At 40.3% G+C, this 13,556-nt stretch overlaps 1 protein-coding gene across 1 annotated transcript; it reads left to right on the plus strand.

The window, feature by feature from the left end:
- The first annotated feature begins 1,263 nt into the window (after positions 1-1,263).
- On the plus strand, positions 1,264-12,367 carry gpt2 (glutamic pyruvate transaminase (alanine aminotransferase) 2). Its single transcript, XM_051379305.1, has 11 exons — positions 1,264-1,747; positions 2,728-2,817; positions 3,280-3,388; positions 5,222-5,355; positions 6,618-6,861; positions 8,059-8,138; positions 8,307-8,443; positions 9,096-9,270; positions 10,260-10,415; positions 10,661-10,773; positions 10,875-12,367. Exons 1-11 carry the CDS (start codon positions 1,454-1,456, stop codon positions 11,023-11,025), a joined length of 1,683 nt encoding a protein of 560 aa, XP_051235265.1. The 5' UTR covers positions 1,264-1,453; the 3' UTR covers positions 11,026-12,367.
- The last annotated feature ends 1,189 nt before the right edge of the window (positions 12,368-13,556 follow it).

Below are 13,556 nucleotides of genomic sequence, written 5' to 3' on the forward strand. Positions count from 1 at the left end.
CTGTCTTTTGATCAGACTTTAAAAACCAAACAACTACAATTGAGTATTGGTGTGGTGGTGGTCGGTGGTTAGTACTCTCTGGCTGGGGCCTCTCTGGGTATCTGTGTAGGTTTCCTCCAGGTGATCCAGGTCATAGTCCACAGACATGCAGGTTTGTTAAATGACAACTCTGCCCATAGGAAGGATGTGAGAATAAAGAGACTGTACTATATGTGAGAGACAGGTGACCTGTACAGGTGTCCGCTGCCTCTCACCAATGTGAACTGATTCAATGTAAACCTGTGTAGATGAAGGACTGATGGATGTTCAATATCCCCTCCAGACAAGTTTTAACATATATTTTGCTCTACTTTCAACAATTTTTGTATCTGATATGCTGTCTGAAAAGACATCTATTCCGTCTTCGTCAAAAATAATGAATTCTCCTCCTTCACTGTAAAGTCCATTCTCAGTGGATGAGCACTGGTGGCTTCAAGTTTCTACATCACACTGTACAAGTTGCACACTGGACCTAAAGATCAGTGTCATTGTAAATGTAATGATCTAATTGCTCAAATATGATATATTATACGAATAATATATATGTAGGCTATGTGATATTTTATCTTATCCTGTCAGTCTGGCTGTCTTCATCTTCATTTTCTGTCATTCTGTCATATGTTCCAGTATTTATGCAGCCTATAACATTGTTTCAGTTCCTTGTTGGTTTGATGGTAATACGTATTTTAGGCTTATTCATTTTGCTCTTTATCATTTAGTATAAATAGTATAAATATTAGTATAATTCCAAATTATATTTGGGACATCATTTTCTGTGTGGTGCCTATAATTCAAAATATTCTATAATATAATGTCTTTATTGTAATAAATAATAATAAACTTTATTTATATAACACTTTTCTTAACAGTGTTAAAAAGTGCTATACAAAGGAAACATAAAACCAAACAAGGCAGATAAAATGAAAATAAGGAACATGAGCACAGAAGTAATACAACAATAGAATGAGAAGAACAAATAAACAGGAATAAAAACATTACAAATAAAATAATGTGTTATATAATAAATATAATATATTATTGTAATCTATTCCGATCACTTTAAGCTAATAAAAAGCTGTCATTATCAACGCAGTAGATGTATTTAATTTGTTTCATGCCTCTGTTGTTTTACATTTACTTTAGTTAAACCCTGCTGTAATATGGGCTTTGTCAATAAAGGTTTCCTTAAAAAACATGGAGCAGGACCAACGTATAAAATGATACGGTGTGATTTGATGACAGTGTCAGAGAGGAGCGAGGGCGGTGAGTCAGCGGAACACACGTTATATTTATCTCCGTTTCCCCCGCGGTATAATGGCCGTACCACCGATGTACTGCCAATACTAACCAATACTAACCAATACGAACCAATTGTCTTTGATTGATGAACCGTCGAGCCCGGCTCTGAGGAAACATGCATCGCCTCCAGCTCTTTATACATCGGTCTGCCCCGGTTCCCCTCCGGTCGACGTCTCTGTATTCACATTTATGGCAGCATGCTCGGTTTAAAACGCAGGGCCCTACGGAGCAGTACGGACTGAAACGGTTCAGCACGGCAGAGGCCACCGTGGAGACAAGCGACCCGGCCAGGATGCGAGAGAAGACCCTTACCATGGCGACCCTAAACCCGCAGGTGAAGGCGGTGGAGTACGCCGTGAGAGGACCCATCGTTATTAAGGCGGGAGATATAGAGAGGGGGCTACAGCAGGTCAGTGGGTTACTAACGGCTACCACATTGTTTACACACACACACATTGTTTATTTGTTTGTGTTTACAGCAAACATATATACGCTGTTAGCTAACTTGCTAAAATAGCTTCCGCTCACTGCCGCATCCTCTGTGTGATGGTAGAAGGAGTTCATGGCGATAACGATTCACTGTTAACGGTTTATTGAACGCTTCATTGCGTATTTAATAAAACACGAAGACAAGGCTGAAATATATTAACGTTAATGCGGCTTCATATGACAGCAGAGCGAGATAAAGGTTGCATCATCCTCTGTGTCTCAACCTGAAAGCCGGGCACCGGCGGGCACCGGCGGGCACCGGCACGTCCCTGCTCGGTGCTGTTCACACAGTTAAATAAAACCAGTTTTGATCAGTTGTTTGGGTACTTAGAGTGCCCTGTCCACATTCACAGGGTGTACAGTTATCAGGTGGTGTTCAACTTTTGTATTTTTTTTGTTTGTTTGTTTTTTGTTTTTTATTAACAACAGGATAATGTACAAACATCCAGGTAAACAACAACACATACAGATCGAAATACACATATGTGACATAAAAAGAACACATTAAAAAGTAATCATGTAACATTTAAAAGGGGAAAAATGTACGATCTTAGGAAGTGATTTAGAGAATTTGTGTTTGTGAATAAAACTTCAGATATAGAATAATAAAATTAATCATATTCAAGAGCACCATCATCTGCATTATCATAGTAACACATTTCTTTAAATCTTTTAAGAGGATAAGAGTGGGCCGAGTTAGCAGCTCCAAAAAAGTAGGACTCAGATAGGATAAAAAAAAAAATAGGGTGAGATATTGTTTCTATTTGATGTTTTCCAAAGGTACAATAAATATCAGTTTATCAATATGTGTCAACACTATTCGCAGGATGTTTTTAACCTTTGCATCAAAATCCTCAAATGAACTTTATTATGAAGATCTTCTTTATTTTGCCTTTCTAGGGAGTGAAACAGCCTTTCACGGAGGTCATCAAAGCCAACATCGGGGATGCCCACGCCATGGGCCAGCAGCCAATCACCTTCGTCCGTCAGGTGAGAGGGGGGGACGGGAACTGAAGTAAGACTCAACAGACCTGTTGTACATGGAGTCATTCACAGCAGCGGTTCTCCACCAGCGGTCCTTGAGCGGGTTCCCCAGACAAATGGGGAATACTTTAATTTCACTATTATTTAATTGGCTAAAAGTGAGAGAATATATACGAAATACTGTTTTGTAAGTTTTCTTCACTGTTAATCTTCCAATCTACAGGACAGACAGTTATGTAATAACTAAATCTTGATCCCTGAGTATATCTAATCAAATATGGGTCAACGGCCTGATGTGTATCAATTTGTGGGTCCTTGACATTAAAAGGTTGAAAACCACAGATTTACAGTAATCAAAATGTATACCATTCATAATCCTAAAGTGTTGTTTTTCTTCTTTGGGGGATATAGGTAGAAACAAGTAGATTGTTCTGGTACACACCCTTTTTTCATTCTGCCTGTCTACAGGTGGTGGCTCTGTGTTGTTTCCCAGAGCTGTTGGACAGTCCGACTTTCCCTGATGATGCCAAGCAACGAGCCCAGCGCATCCTACAGGACTGCGGAGGACGCAGCTTAGGTCTGTGTATGTTCTTGTCATTGTGAGCTAGACGGTGCGAATGAGAGGAGTGGCAGTTGGCATACCAGAGTACACAGAGGCGTATTTATCAAGAGGCGTTATGAAACTAACATAACCTGATCAGCTAAATTGTTTTAGACTTTAACTCAAACAGACATGAGTTGTTGGACTACAGAAACACTCGGGATCACACGTGATCTTTGGTCGAGAGCAGACACACAAACCCAACGAGACCCAAGTTTTGTTTTGGCCTTAGCAAGAAGCAGCAAGAAGGACCTTTGATTATGTGTTGATTCTGGCCCCCCCTGTGGACAAAAGCAATATTGTTCCTATCGCATTGTTTCATCGCTTCAGATGGTTAGTTTGCTTATGGATGTTTATATAGCAGCACTAGCACTTCCATGCTGGCTTCCTTTATCAGACACTGCGGGTGCTGCTTGTTCACTTGTCATACAACAAATCCTGTTTAAGGAACAAAGACTGTTAATGCAGGTGTAAAGACATACATACGAGTGATCAGAATGTGATTGGACCAGCCAGTCTGTATCTGGCTCGCATTATGATCAGATCTCAGCCAGCTGGCAATATCTTGCAAGTCTTTCCTTACAAAAAGGAAAATCATCAAAAATATAACACCATTGCATTAATTCCAGTGACCTGGAACGCACCATGTTGGTCCACCAGCCCCACCTAGCTAATTTGCATACTGAGATCTAATGACAATGCAGGTGGAATTGAGAGAAATACCATGGGTAACTGCAAAGGCCAGTCCACTCTCTGTAAGTGAGGTTGGTAATATAGAGATTATTGTATTTCTTATATTTCACTTTCATGTTTTTATTTCCTAATGTCAGTGGCAACAATGTTTCATCTGTAACTGATGAATAATGTAAACTTTAGTTTGTAAATGGATAGTAAATTATGGACATTAACATTTATAGAATTATCTGAAAGTTGTGTACATCACATTTGTACATGCACAACAAACATTTTATTTCTTCCGTACTATGTGTATCGGCTTTATGCTCATTTTAAATAAACAGAACAAACATTCATAAAATAAACTCTCCCTCCCATCCCAAGAAACTTAACGTACCATATTTTAAATGTAATAAGTAAGCAATTAAAGCTAAGGGGGGAAAATAAACAGAATGAATAATATAGAGATATAAGATACAAAAGGAATTCAAGAAATTAAATTATATACACACACACACAAACAGAAGAACAACTAATTCAATTTTGGCTTTAATGATGCTTTAATGTTTTTAGATGAATTAAAATAATGCCACTTTCACAGCCATCAGCCAACATGTCTGCTTTAGGCCTAAAAGAACAATATAAATACATGCTCTCGAGGTAACTGGGCCTGTTGACTTGTATAAAGCAGTGTATATAGGTTGCTTGTGTTGAAAGTAATTCAACAAAAGTAGATAAAAAGTAGTAAATAAAAAGTAAATATATTGTTTCATTTTACTCTCCTCAACTCTCCTCCTCGACATGTACTGTCTGTTACATACATTCATTCCTTTATACAGGGTGCTACCTAGCACTTACATACAGCAAAGAATATCTACAACCAGGTGTTTGCTGTGTGGGTTAATTTAATATGAGTCAGCAATGTCCAACCTGTTGTGACACTGTCAAGCAATACTTACCAGCCACAAGCAGCACAGTGCTATTCAGCAGGGACATTCATTACTCCACAGTACAGTTCTCCAATCTGTATAAAACATTGAATAATATCTCCTTTGTGATTTACAAAATGTGTGTTTCTTTTTTATTATTGTATGTTAAAGGTGCATTCTGCATGTTTTTGTGTTTTGGACTCAGGCTCGTACAGTGCCAGCCAGGGAGTGGAGTGTGTCCGCAAGGACATCGCTGACTACATAACACACAGAGACCAGGGCGTACCCTCTGACTGGAACAACATCTACCTCACCACAGGCGCCAGTGATGGCATCATGGTATGCCCTTTTTATACCAAAATGATGTGTATATTATTAGAACAGCTCAAGATAGAGAGAGGGGATGACACATAGCAATGGGTTGGACTTAAACCCATGGTTGCTGCGGCAAGAACTCAGCTCCATCAGGCGAGCCATCAGGGCACCCCAGCATTTGTTACTTGCGTTGGCTGTGAGCAATGGCTCTTTCACTCAGCATTTTCTACATGTTGTTGCATATTGCTCTGTCTGTCTCTCGCATAGCCAGACCCATCTCCTCAGTGCTGGAGAAAGCGCCAGTGACCTGTCTCCTCATTTCCTCTTCCCCTGAATCAGGAGAAGCTCTCTCACCTCGCTGTCTCTTGCCAGTGTTGCAGCTTGCACGGTACTAAGAACCAAATCGCTGATGCACGTTGTTCCCATAGACTGTAAAAAACAATAAATAATGTAGAACTTCAGCGTGCGTCAGCATCGCACCAGAAAATGGGCTAAAATGTCCACCTGGGTGTCAAGTTTCTACCCCTGCTGATCAGAGCTGGAGCTGGTAAATACCTGTGACTACAGCAGAGTCGTTTGACCTGGGAAGAAATGCCGATTGTAGCCTGGTGTTAGTGGTTTTTTTTGTTTTGTTGTTCCCAAGTGAAATGGTGAATCATGCAGTGTTTCCTCTAGCATTTTTTTTAGCAGTGGGGGCAGGCCCGTCTGAACACCAGTTCAGTTGGAGTTAAACTGGACAGTCCCAATAACCTCTGAATAGTTCTACTTGTTGTTAAATTGCAATGTGAGCGGCAGCCATCATTGTCGGCAGGATCATTTAAAAGGCAACCGTGACTACATTGTGTGTCTGCCCCATTTCTGATACCGTGGTGGCAGAAATTTAACAGGCCACCGCTCCAAAATCAACATAGAGGAAACACTGAATCATGTTTGCTAACTTAACAAAATCAACAATGTTAGAGGCAGTGTCTCCTTGCGCAGCTGCCGAGGTGTGCATGGGTGTAACAGGAATGGCGAGGCATTGTGCTTTCAGAGAAGAGAGAAGAGGAGAACACAGAATACTCTCCCTTCACTCGGCACGTTTTTGAATAAAACTGTAGTACAAAATTACTATTTTCAGTACTGAATTGGACTTGGTGTGACTTCTTTAGGAGTCAAGTTTAGTTTTTGGAGTGTTAAAGAAAGCTGTAACATAGTTCTGATTGGGTCAGCAGTATGTAAGTCTGATAGTGGGGAGCAGCTGTTGCAAACAAAGTAATAACATGAGTCATCTCTTTTGTTTCTAGAGCATCCTGAAGCTGCTAGTATCGGGTCAGGGCCGCTCCAGGACAGGTGTAATGATCCCCATCCCTCAGTACCCGCTGTACTCTGCAGCCATCTCAGAGTTAGAGGCAGTGCGCATTAACTACTACCTGGATGAGGCCAATTGCTGGGCGCTAGATATTGAGGAACTTCAGCGAGCTTACCTGACGGCCAAGGAGCACTGCCAGCCCAAAGTCCTCTGCATCATCAACCCTGGAAACCCCACCGGTACGATATTATTGATATTCATGGTTGAAACAGTGAGCAACTTGGTCACTCTTTATTTATTGGAACTTGTTAAGAAGGGTGAGAGCCACAACTGTGTTTACTGTGTTTATGAAAAGAGATGTTCTTCTTCAGTTCAGTGAGCTGCACACATAAAGGGCTCTATAGAAAGCTTAAAACTAAAAGGTTATACGGATTTATGACATTAATATAGCAGCAACGACTGTTTGCTATGTAAAGACATACGTCCTGAGCAGAGAATGACCTCCGAGCATTTTCTTCTCCAGTCTGGCTGCATGTGCATGTCACTGCATGTGAGTCTCTCTGTGTGCTTTGAGTAGAGCGAATGAAACTGCTGTATTTTATCATCTTTCTCTGAAGACTCTATAGTGAATTAAGGATTTATTTCAAGCAAAAGACTAACAAAGACTGTTTTGCCAAGTTAAGATGACGTGTGTTTCACAATTATCTGTGGTTAAATCGCTGTTTTTGTCTATGGATTCTGATGCTGAGCGATAGCAATATTATGGGTGTTTGTGGTTAAAGAAAAATGATCCTACTCTTTAAAAAAAGATCTATCTCTGTAGGGATCATTTTCATAATTTTAGAATAACAATCTGAGCCCGTCTGTGGCAAAAACAAGCACTGTACTGGGCCTACTTTGACTGGTGTCTGTGTCCACAAGGAATACGTGGCAGCCATTACAGCCACAGCCTGTTTTGCAGCTATTTTCTCATCTAACTCAGTGAATTAAGGATTAATTTCGACCAAACCAGAATTGTTGATGGAACAGTGGAAAGGCTAACAAAGTGTGTATTTTATGAACTGGGAGGTCAAATTTGCCTTTTTGTCAGTGGAGTCTGGTGGGCTGCAGCGCTTTTTGTTTTTTGTTTGAGATGCTAATGCACTATTCTGAAAGTCACATACATCAGCTTTAAGTTTTATTTGGTAATTATTGATGTAAGGCAGTGTAATTGTCTGATTTATCAGTGATGTGTGTGGAAGTGCACACTTGAATGGGCTGCTCTCTCAAAGGCTTAATAGACTCCTTCCTTAAATGTAAGCAGATGTAAAATGGCACCATAAAAGAATATCCATTTGCTTAACACACACAACTTAAATTTGTTAAATTCAAAGTTGTACATCTGCTTACTTCCTGTCTTAATAATAGTTATCTGTGTTTCCCCGCTCTGTTCTCAGGTCAGGTGCAGAGTAAGAAGTGTATAGAGGAGGTGCTCCACTTCGCCTATGAAGAGAATCTTTTTGTCATGGCTGACGAGGTAACATAAGCAGCACATAATCTGTAGTACCACGATCTCAAAATCTCAAATTGTCATATCCATAATTACAACTACAGTCCACAGTGGCTGCACAGACTGAATGTGTCTGTGAACAGACATATTATTTTGTTGTAGCAGTTTGTGACAACATGGCTGCTATTTTTACAGGTTTATCAGGATAACGTTTACTCCTCAGACTGTCAGTTCCACTCCTTTAAGAAGGTCCTCTATGAGATGGGCCCTGAGTACTTCAACAATGTGGAGCTGGCCTCCTTCCACTCCACCTCCAAGGGCTATACAGGAGAGTGAGTATCGTCTGCACTACACACACACACACACACACACACACACACACACACACACACACACACACACACACACACACACACACACACACACACACACACACTGCTTTAATCTCATGACTGGATGCTGACACAGGATAAGAATGAGCTGTTTCATTGTGTAAAAATGTGCTTTTACAAGTGTACCTGGTTCTTCAGTGTAACTCTCTGCTCTCCTCCCAATTGGTCATGCTTGGAACTGATGCACAGTTGATAGACATCCCCTGAGTAAAGCTGAGCAGCAGTAGGGACAATTGTAGTGTCTAATGTAGCCTATAAATGTCAATATGCCAGCAATGCTCCACTGTTATTGGAACCAACCTGCATGGTCTCAAATATGGAGTAAGAACATAAAACCTGTCCATTAGAGGAATGGTTCCACATTTTGGAAAATTTGCTTTCTTGTTGAGTGAGATGAGAAGACTGATACCACTCTTATATCTGTACAATAAATATGTACTTACAGCCAGCAGCCAGTGAGCTTAGCATAGCACAAACACGGGCGCAGTGACTTGCTGTTTGAATTTGACAGTAATGATGAGGTGGTTCACAGAGTGTCTTTTTCTTGACGCAGGACTTTTCACATTACCTGTGTTTTGTTTCTGTGTCTCAGGTGTGGTTTCCGTGGAGGCTACATGGAGGTGTTGAACATGGATACACAGGTGATGGCTCAGCTAGTCAAACTGCTGTCCGTTCGCCTCTGCCCTCCCGTCTCAGGACAGGCCGCAATGGACGTCATAGTGAATCCCCCCAGAGAGCATGAGCCCTCGTACGCTCAGTTTACTAAGGTGTGTGTGTGTCTGTCTGTGTCTGTGTGTGTCTGTGTGTGTCTGTGTGATGCTTCTGTTTGTTCTAAATCAATTAAAGGTCCAGTGTGTAGGGTGGACCGTCTTATTCTAAGGGAACAAAAAGACAGTCCTCGTTTTGGGCAAAAATGGACTGGATTAATTAAGTTTACTGTGTTGTATTGATAATTCTGTAAGAACTACAAAACAAAACCAACATGGAACCAATACCGATTTTCCTTCCCTCTTACTTCTTTGTCAGTCTAGACTAAGGTTGTCATAATACCAGACTTTTAAACTTTGATACAGTACTAATATAAATAAATATTAAAAAAACAACACTTGATACCTCTTTCAATACCATGGCAACGAAAAGTCCTAGGCACACAAAATGAGACCTCTAAAAAGGTTGCTGAACCAGACCGGTTGATTTTCTTCCCCAGTGTTTCATCTGTGCAGCATTGGGTTGAAAATCTGATTGTAAATCTGTTTTTTTACAGCTTTGGTACTTTTGATACTATCAAATGAAAGTATTGTATCGTTTTAAATACATGGTATTCAAAAAGTGTCAGAGTATCGATACTTTTGACAACCATAGTACAACATAGGTCTTAAACTGCATTCATAATGGGCTTAAAATGTAACTTGTAGAAACCTGCAGATACCATGTGTGATGTTTGCTTGTGGGCAAATGTGTAAAATAAGCCCCTGATAGTGTTGTGGATGTGCAGGTGATGAGAGCAAAGCAGCATCATTTTATTTATTTACTATTATTATCAAAATAATGTTATTATTAGCAGCTGCTTTCAATACCATTTTAGCTTGTACTCGTGATGTTCATCTTCTGCCTGATGTGTGGTGAAGTGACCCATTGGAGGAAACTTGGAGAAAAAAAAATGTTTGGCATCTTAAATGAGTTGTTAGTACCTGACTGACTTACAGGAGTTTCCCTTGAGTATTTCCTAAGCCTTATGTGTTACATTGGTACCCAGGAAAAGAGCTCAGTCCTCGACGCTCTGGCTCACAAGGCCAGCCTGACGGAGCAAATCCTAAACTCTGTGCCTGGTATCAAGTGCAACCCAGTCCAAGGAGCCATGTATGCCTTCCCTCAGATCTTCATCCCACCACCAGCAATTCAGGAAGCCCAGGTCTGTTACTGCAGCGTGCACTCTTCAATGGGAAGTTTTTCCCTGTGACAGTGTTTGTTAACCAGGGGCCTGTCACACAGTACAGCAGATACATAAACACATATTTCTTTTATATTTATATTCTGTTTTAATATGATATTCTGTTCTATTAATTTAGTTTTTCATTCAGGTACATGTTTAAAACACACAGAGTGGCCTGTGTGTGGACAGCTTAATATATTAGTCCTGTTCCTGTGTCTCTGCAGTCTCTGTCTATGGCTCCTGACATGCTGTACTGCCTCAAGCTGCTGGAGGAAACTGGTATCTGTGTGGTCCCAGGCAGCGGATTCGGCCAGAAGGAGGGAACCTATCACTTCAGGTTACACAAGAAGACCAACCCAGTGTTTATTAAGGAATAGGATGTGAGACAGAGCAATGTCCTGACTTACTGTGTGTTTGCTTTTACTGTGTGTTCCTTAGAATGACCATCCTTCCGAGCCCAGAGAAGCTCAAAGTCCTCCTGGAGAAGCTTAAGGAGTTCCACCTCAGATTCCTTGAGGAGTATTCGCAACCGGAACCTCAGATCACCAGCCAAGGCCAGCACAGAGAAATGTCAAAGCAACCAGACTGATGGCCCACAGGCTTACTCAGAATGATCTGTTTGAATAGACAGCTTGTGTAATGTTGATATTGCTTTGAGTTTACTCTTTGTTTTTAAGGATTTGTGTTACAGAAATGTGTGCCTTCCCCCCAGAGGATATTTAAAGAGGCAATGAATCCTCTACCAGTCTAGACGTGTGGCCCTCTCCCAAGAGCCCTGAATAAGAGAAAAGACAGTATAGCGACACAGGAAGTAGTTCTTTATGCTCATTGATCTGTGCTGTGCGGCTTTGAGGTGAACTTCCACTGAGAACCTTGCATTCAGCCATCTGCTCTTTCCCTTCCACACGCATCCTTTTCATGCTTAGGCCAAGGATTTCACACATCAGCTTGTTACACACATATTAGGCGTATGAGGAGTTGTGTGCCTCTGTAAATGTCTCTGTAAAAGTGCAGCCACAGCGTTTTTCAAATGTACTTTTTCTGTTTGTTTTGGTTATGCCTTACATAGCATTAAATAATACATATTGTGCCACTGGTATGTAGCCATGGAGAGAGTTAGGTTTCAATTGTTTTTAGATATCAGTCTCTAAGAATTCTGCCTCCACTCTAGTACAGTGGATCTGAATGGTGTTTTTGTTATTGTTTTATTGTTTGTTTATTGTTTTATAGTGATTACAGAAACTAAACCTAAACAACAAAACAGGTTTTTTTGCCCTCCAAAATGACCACCAAATCTTTTTTTGTTCTATCAAAAAGTGACTATATTAAACGTGGCATGAGTGTGTTCTGATCAGTCGCCTCTGTGGTTACAGTTTGGTTTAGGAAAGTAAAACTACGTAATGTTTGGAAAAGATGTTGGTCATGGTTGACTGTTGGTAGGAGACAGACAGGATATTAAATCAGTCCCTCCAGGAAGTTGCGATTGTAACAGTTGGCACAAACTTTGTTAATCACTGCAACTTTACTGCAATTTTCACCAATCAGCAGTCCCTGGTGCAAAAGGTTGACCCATACATCACCAAACTACTAGCAATATTATTCTCTGGAACAAGTTGCCTTTGATTTTTAATGAATTATACAAACAAATATCAACTATTTTTACAATTTGTACTTTCTCCTGCAATTTCATCTCAAAAAAGCCTAGAGACATCGCAAGACATTGCATCATAATGTTTTACAAAACCATTTTTGGCTGCAGCAATGCCAAAAAAAGCTGCAAAATCCTGGAGGGACTGTTCAGTGTTACCACAATCATATCCTGGCTTGTTGCAAAGCCTTTGAAACAGCTTTTAGACTATCATGTATGACGATTTTACCAAAATATAATTAAACCGTTAAATAAATGAATGAATAAAATAAATAAAAAAATATTACAGGTTTCTTGGTGGTTTTTAAACCATTTCTCATGTGGGTGCAGTTGCACTGTGGGAATTTGGACTTCAGTATTCCTAAAATCGTTCCTGGCTTTGATCGAACCGTGCATTTCGTGGTCGTGAACTCACACTCACACACTGACAAAGGATCTTTAACACTTATGTTTTATTTTTCACTCTCAATTTTATTTATGTATTATGTGTGTTAGGTATTTAGTGACAAAAATGGCAGCTTCACAACTTTGTACGTACAGAACAGTATTCTCACACACAAACATAAAGGTGCATAAAGACGAGGAAATGGCCGGGATCTAGCAGTTAATGTTTTTGGGGGGGAAGTAGGAAGATTTAGGTGAGACACCTCAGTTATGAAATGAGCTGGAAGCTGGATTGAGCTGCAGACTACCTACTGATTCTTTGGCTGTCACCGCAGTGTGAGGGTGGTCTGTGTTTTTCAGTTATACAGTAGTTGATTAATAACATTATGAAATGCATACAGTTGCTTGCTGCATTGGTTTCTAAAAGACTTGTGATTCTTTTCATAGAAATCTTTTATCATATATGAATCAATTTAGGATACAAGGCCCGAGAGGTTTATGATTTCCCTGACAACTGGTTTCCAAGATCTTTTCAGGTTAAGCAGCTGTTTGCAGTCTACATCACATACCTTAAGAAAGTTTGACTTCAGCACTTAAACTATATAAATTCTTACAAATTTCTTTTTTTTAAAATTTGAATAAATATTACATTTTGGTTAAAGAGACTCAGGCCTGTAGATAGCACTGAGGACACTGAGATTTATATACAGATGGGAGACATATGGAAGGAAAAACCTGGATGAATGAGAGAAACATGACAGATTCTTTCCTACAGAACGTGAGGGGTCGTTGAATGGTTTGATGAGAATGAGAATGATGTGAATCGGTGGAACCTGGGGGAGAATGGACAGGGTTCCAGAGACTAGAAAGGTTTGTGTTGATTTTCCTTAAAACTGTCACCTATCTCTATGTCTTAAAAATGTAACTCATTACATTATGTGACAGACATGAATCAACTTCAACCCACCCTAGTTAGCTTGGGCTCATTGACCTCAGTATTTCGAAATCCTGACTACGGCCCTGATTTGACTATGGCAGATTGGCTGTGAATGGATGAAACTGATGAGAAAAGTCCTATTACTGTGCAG

The sequence above is a fragment of the Dicentrarchus labrax genome, unplaced genomic scaffold (assembly GCF_905237075.1).
Source record: "Dicentrarchus labrax unplaced genomic scaffold, dlabrax2021, whole genome shotgun sequence".
NCBI classification, from domain to species: Eukaryota; Metazoa; Chordata; class Actinopteri; family Moronidae; genus Dicentrarchus; species Dicentrarchus labrax.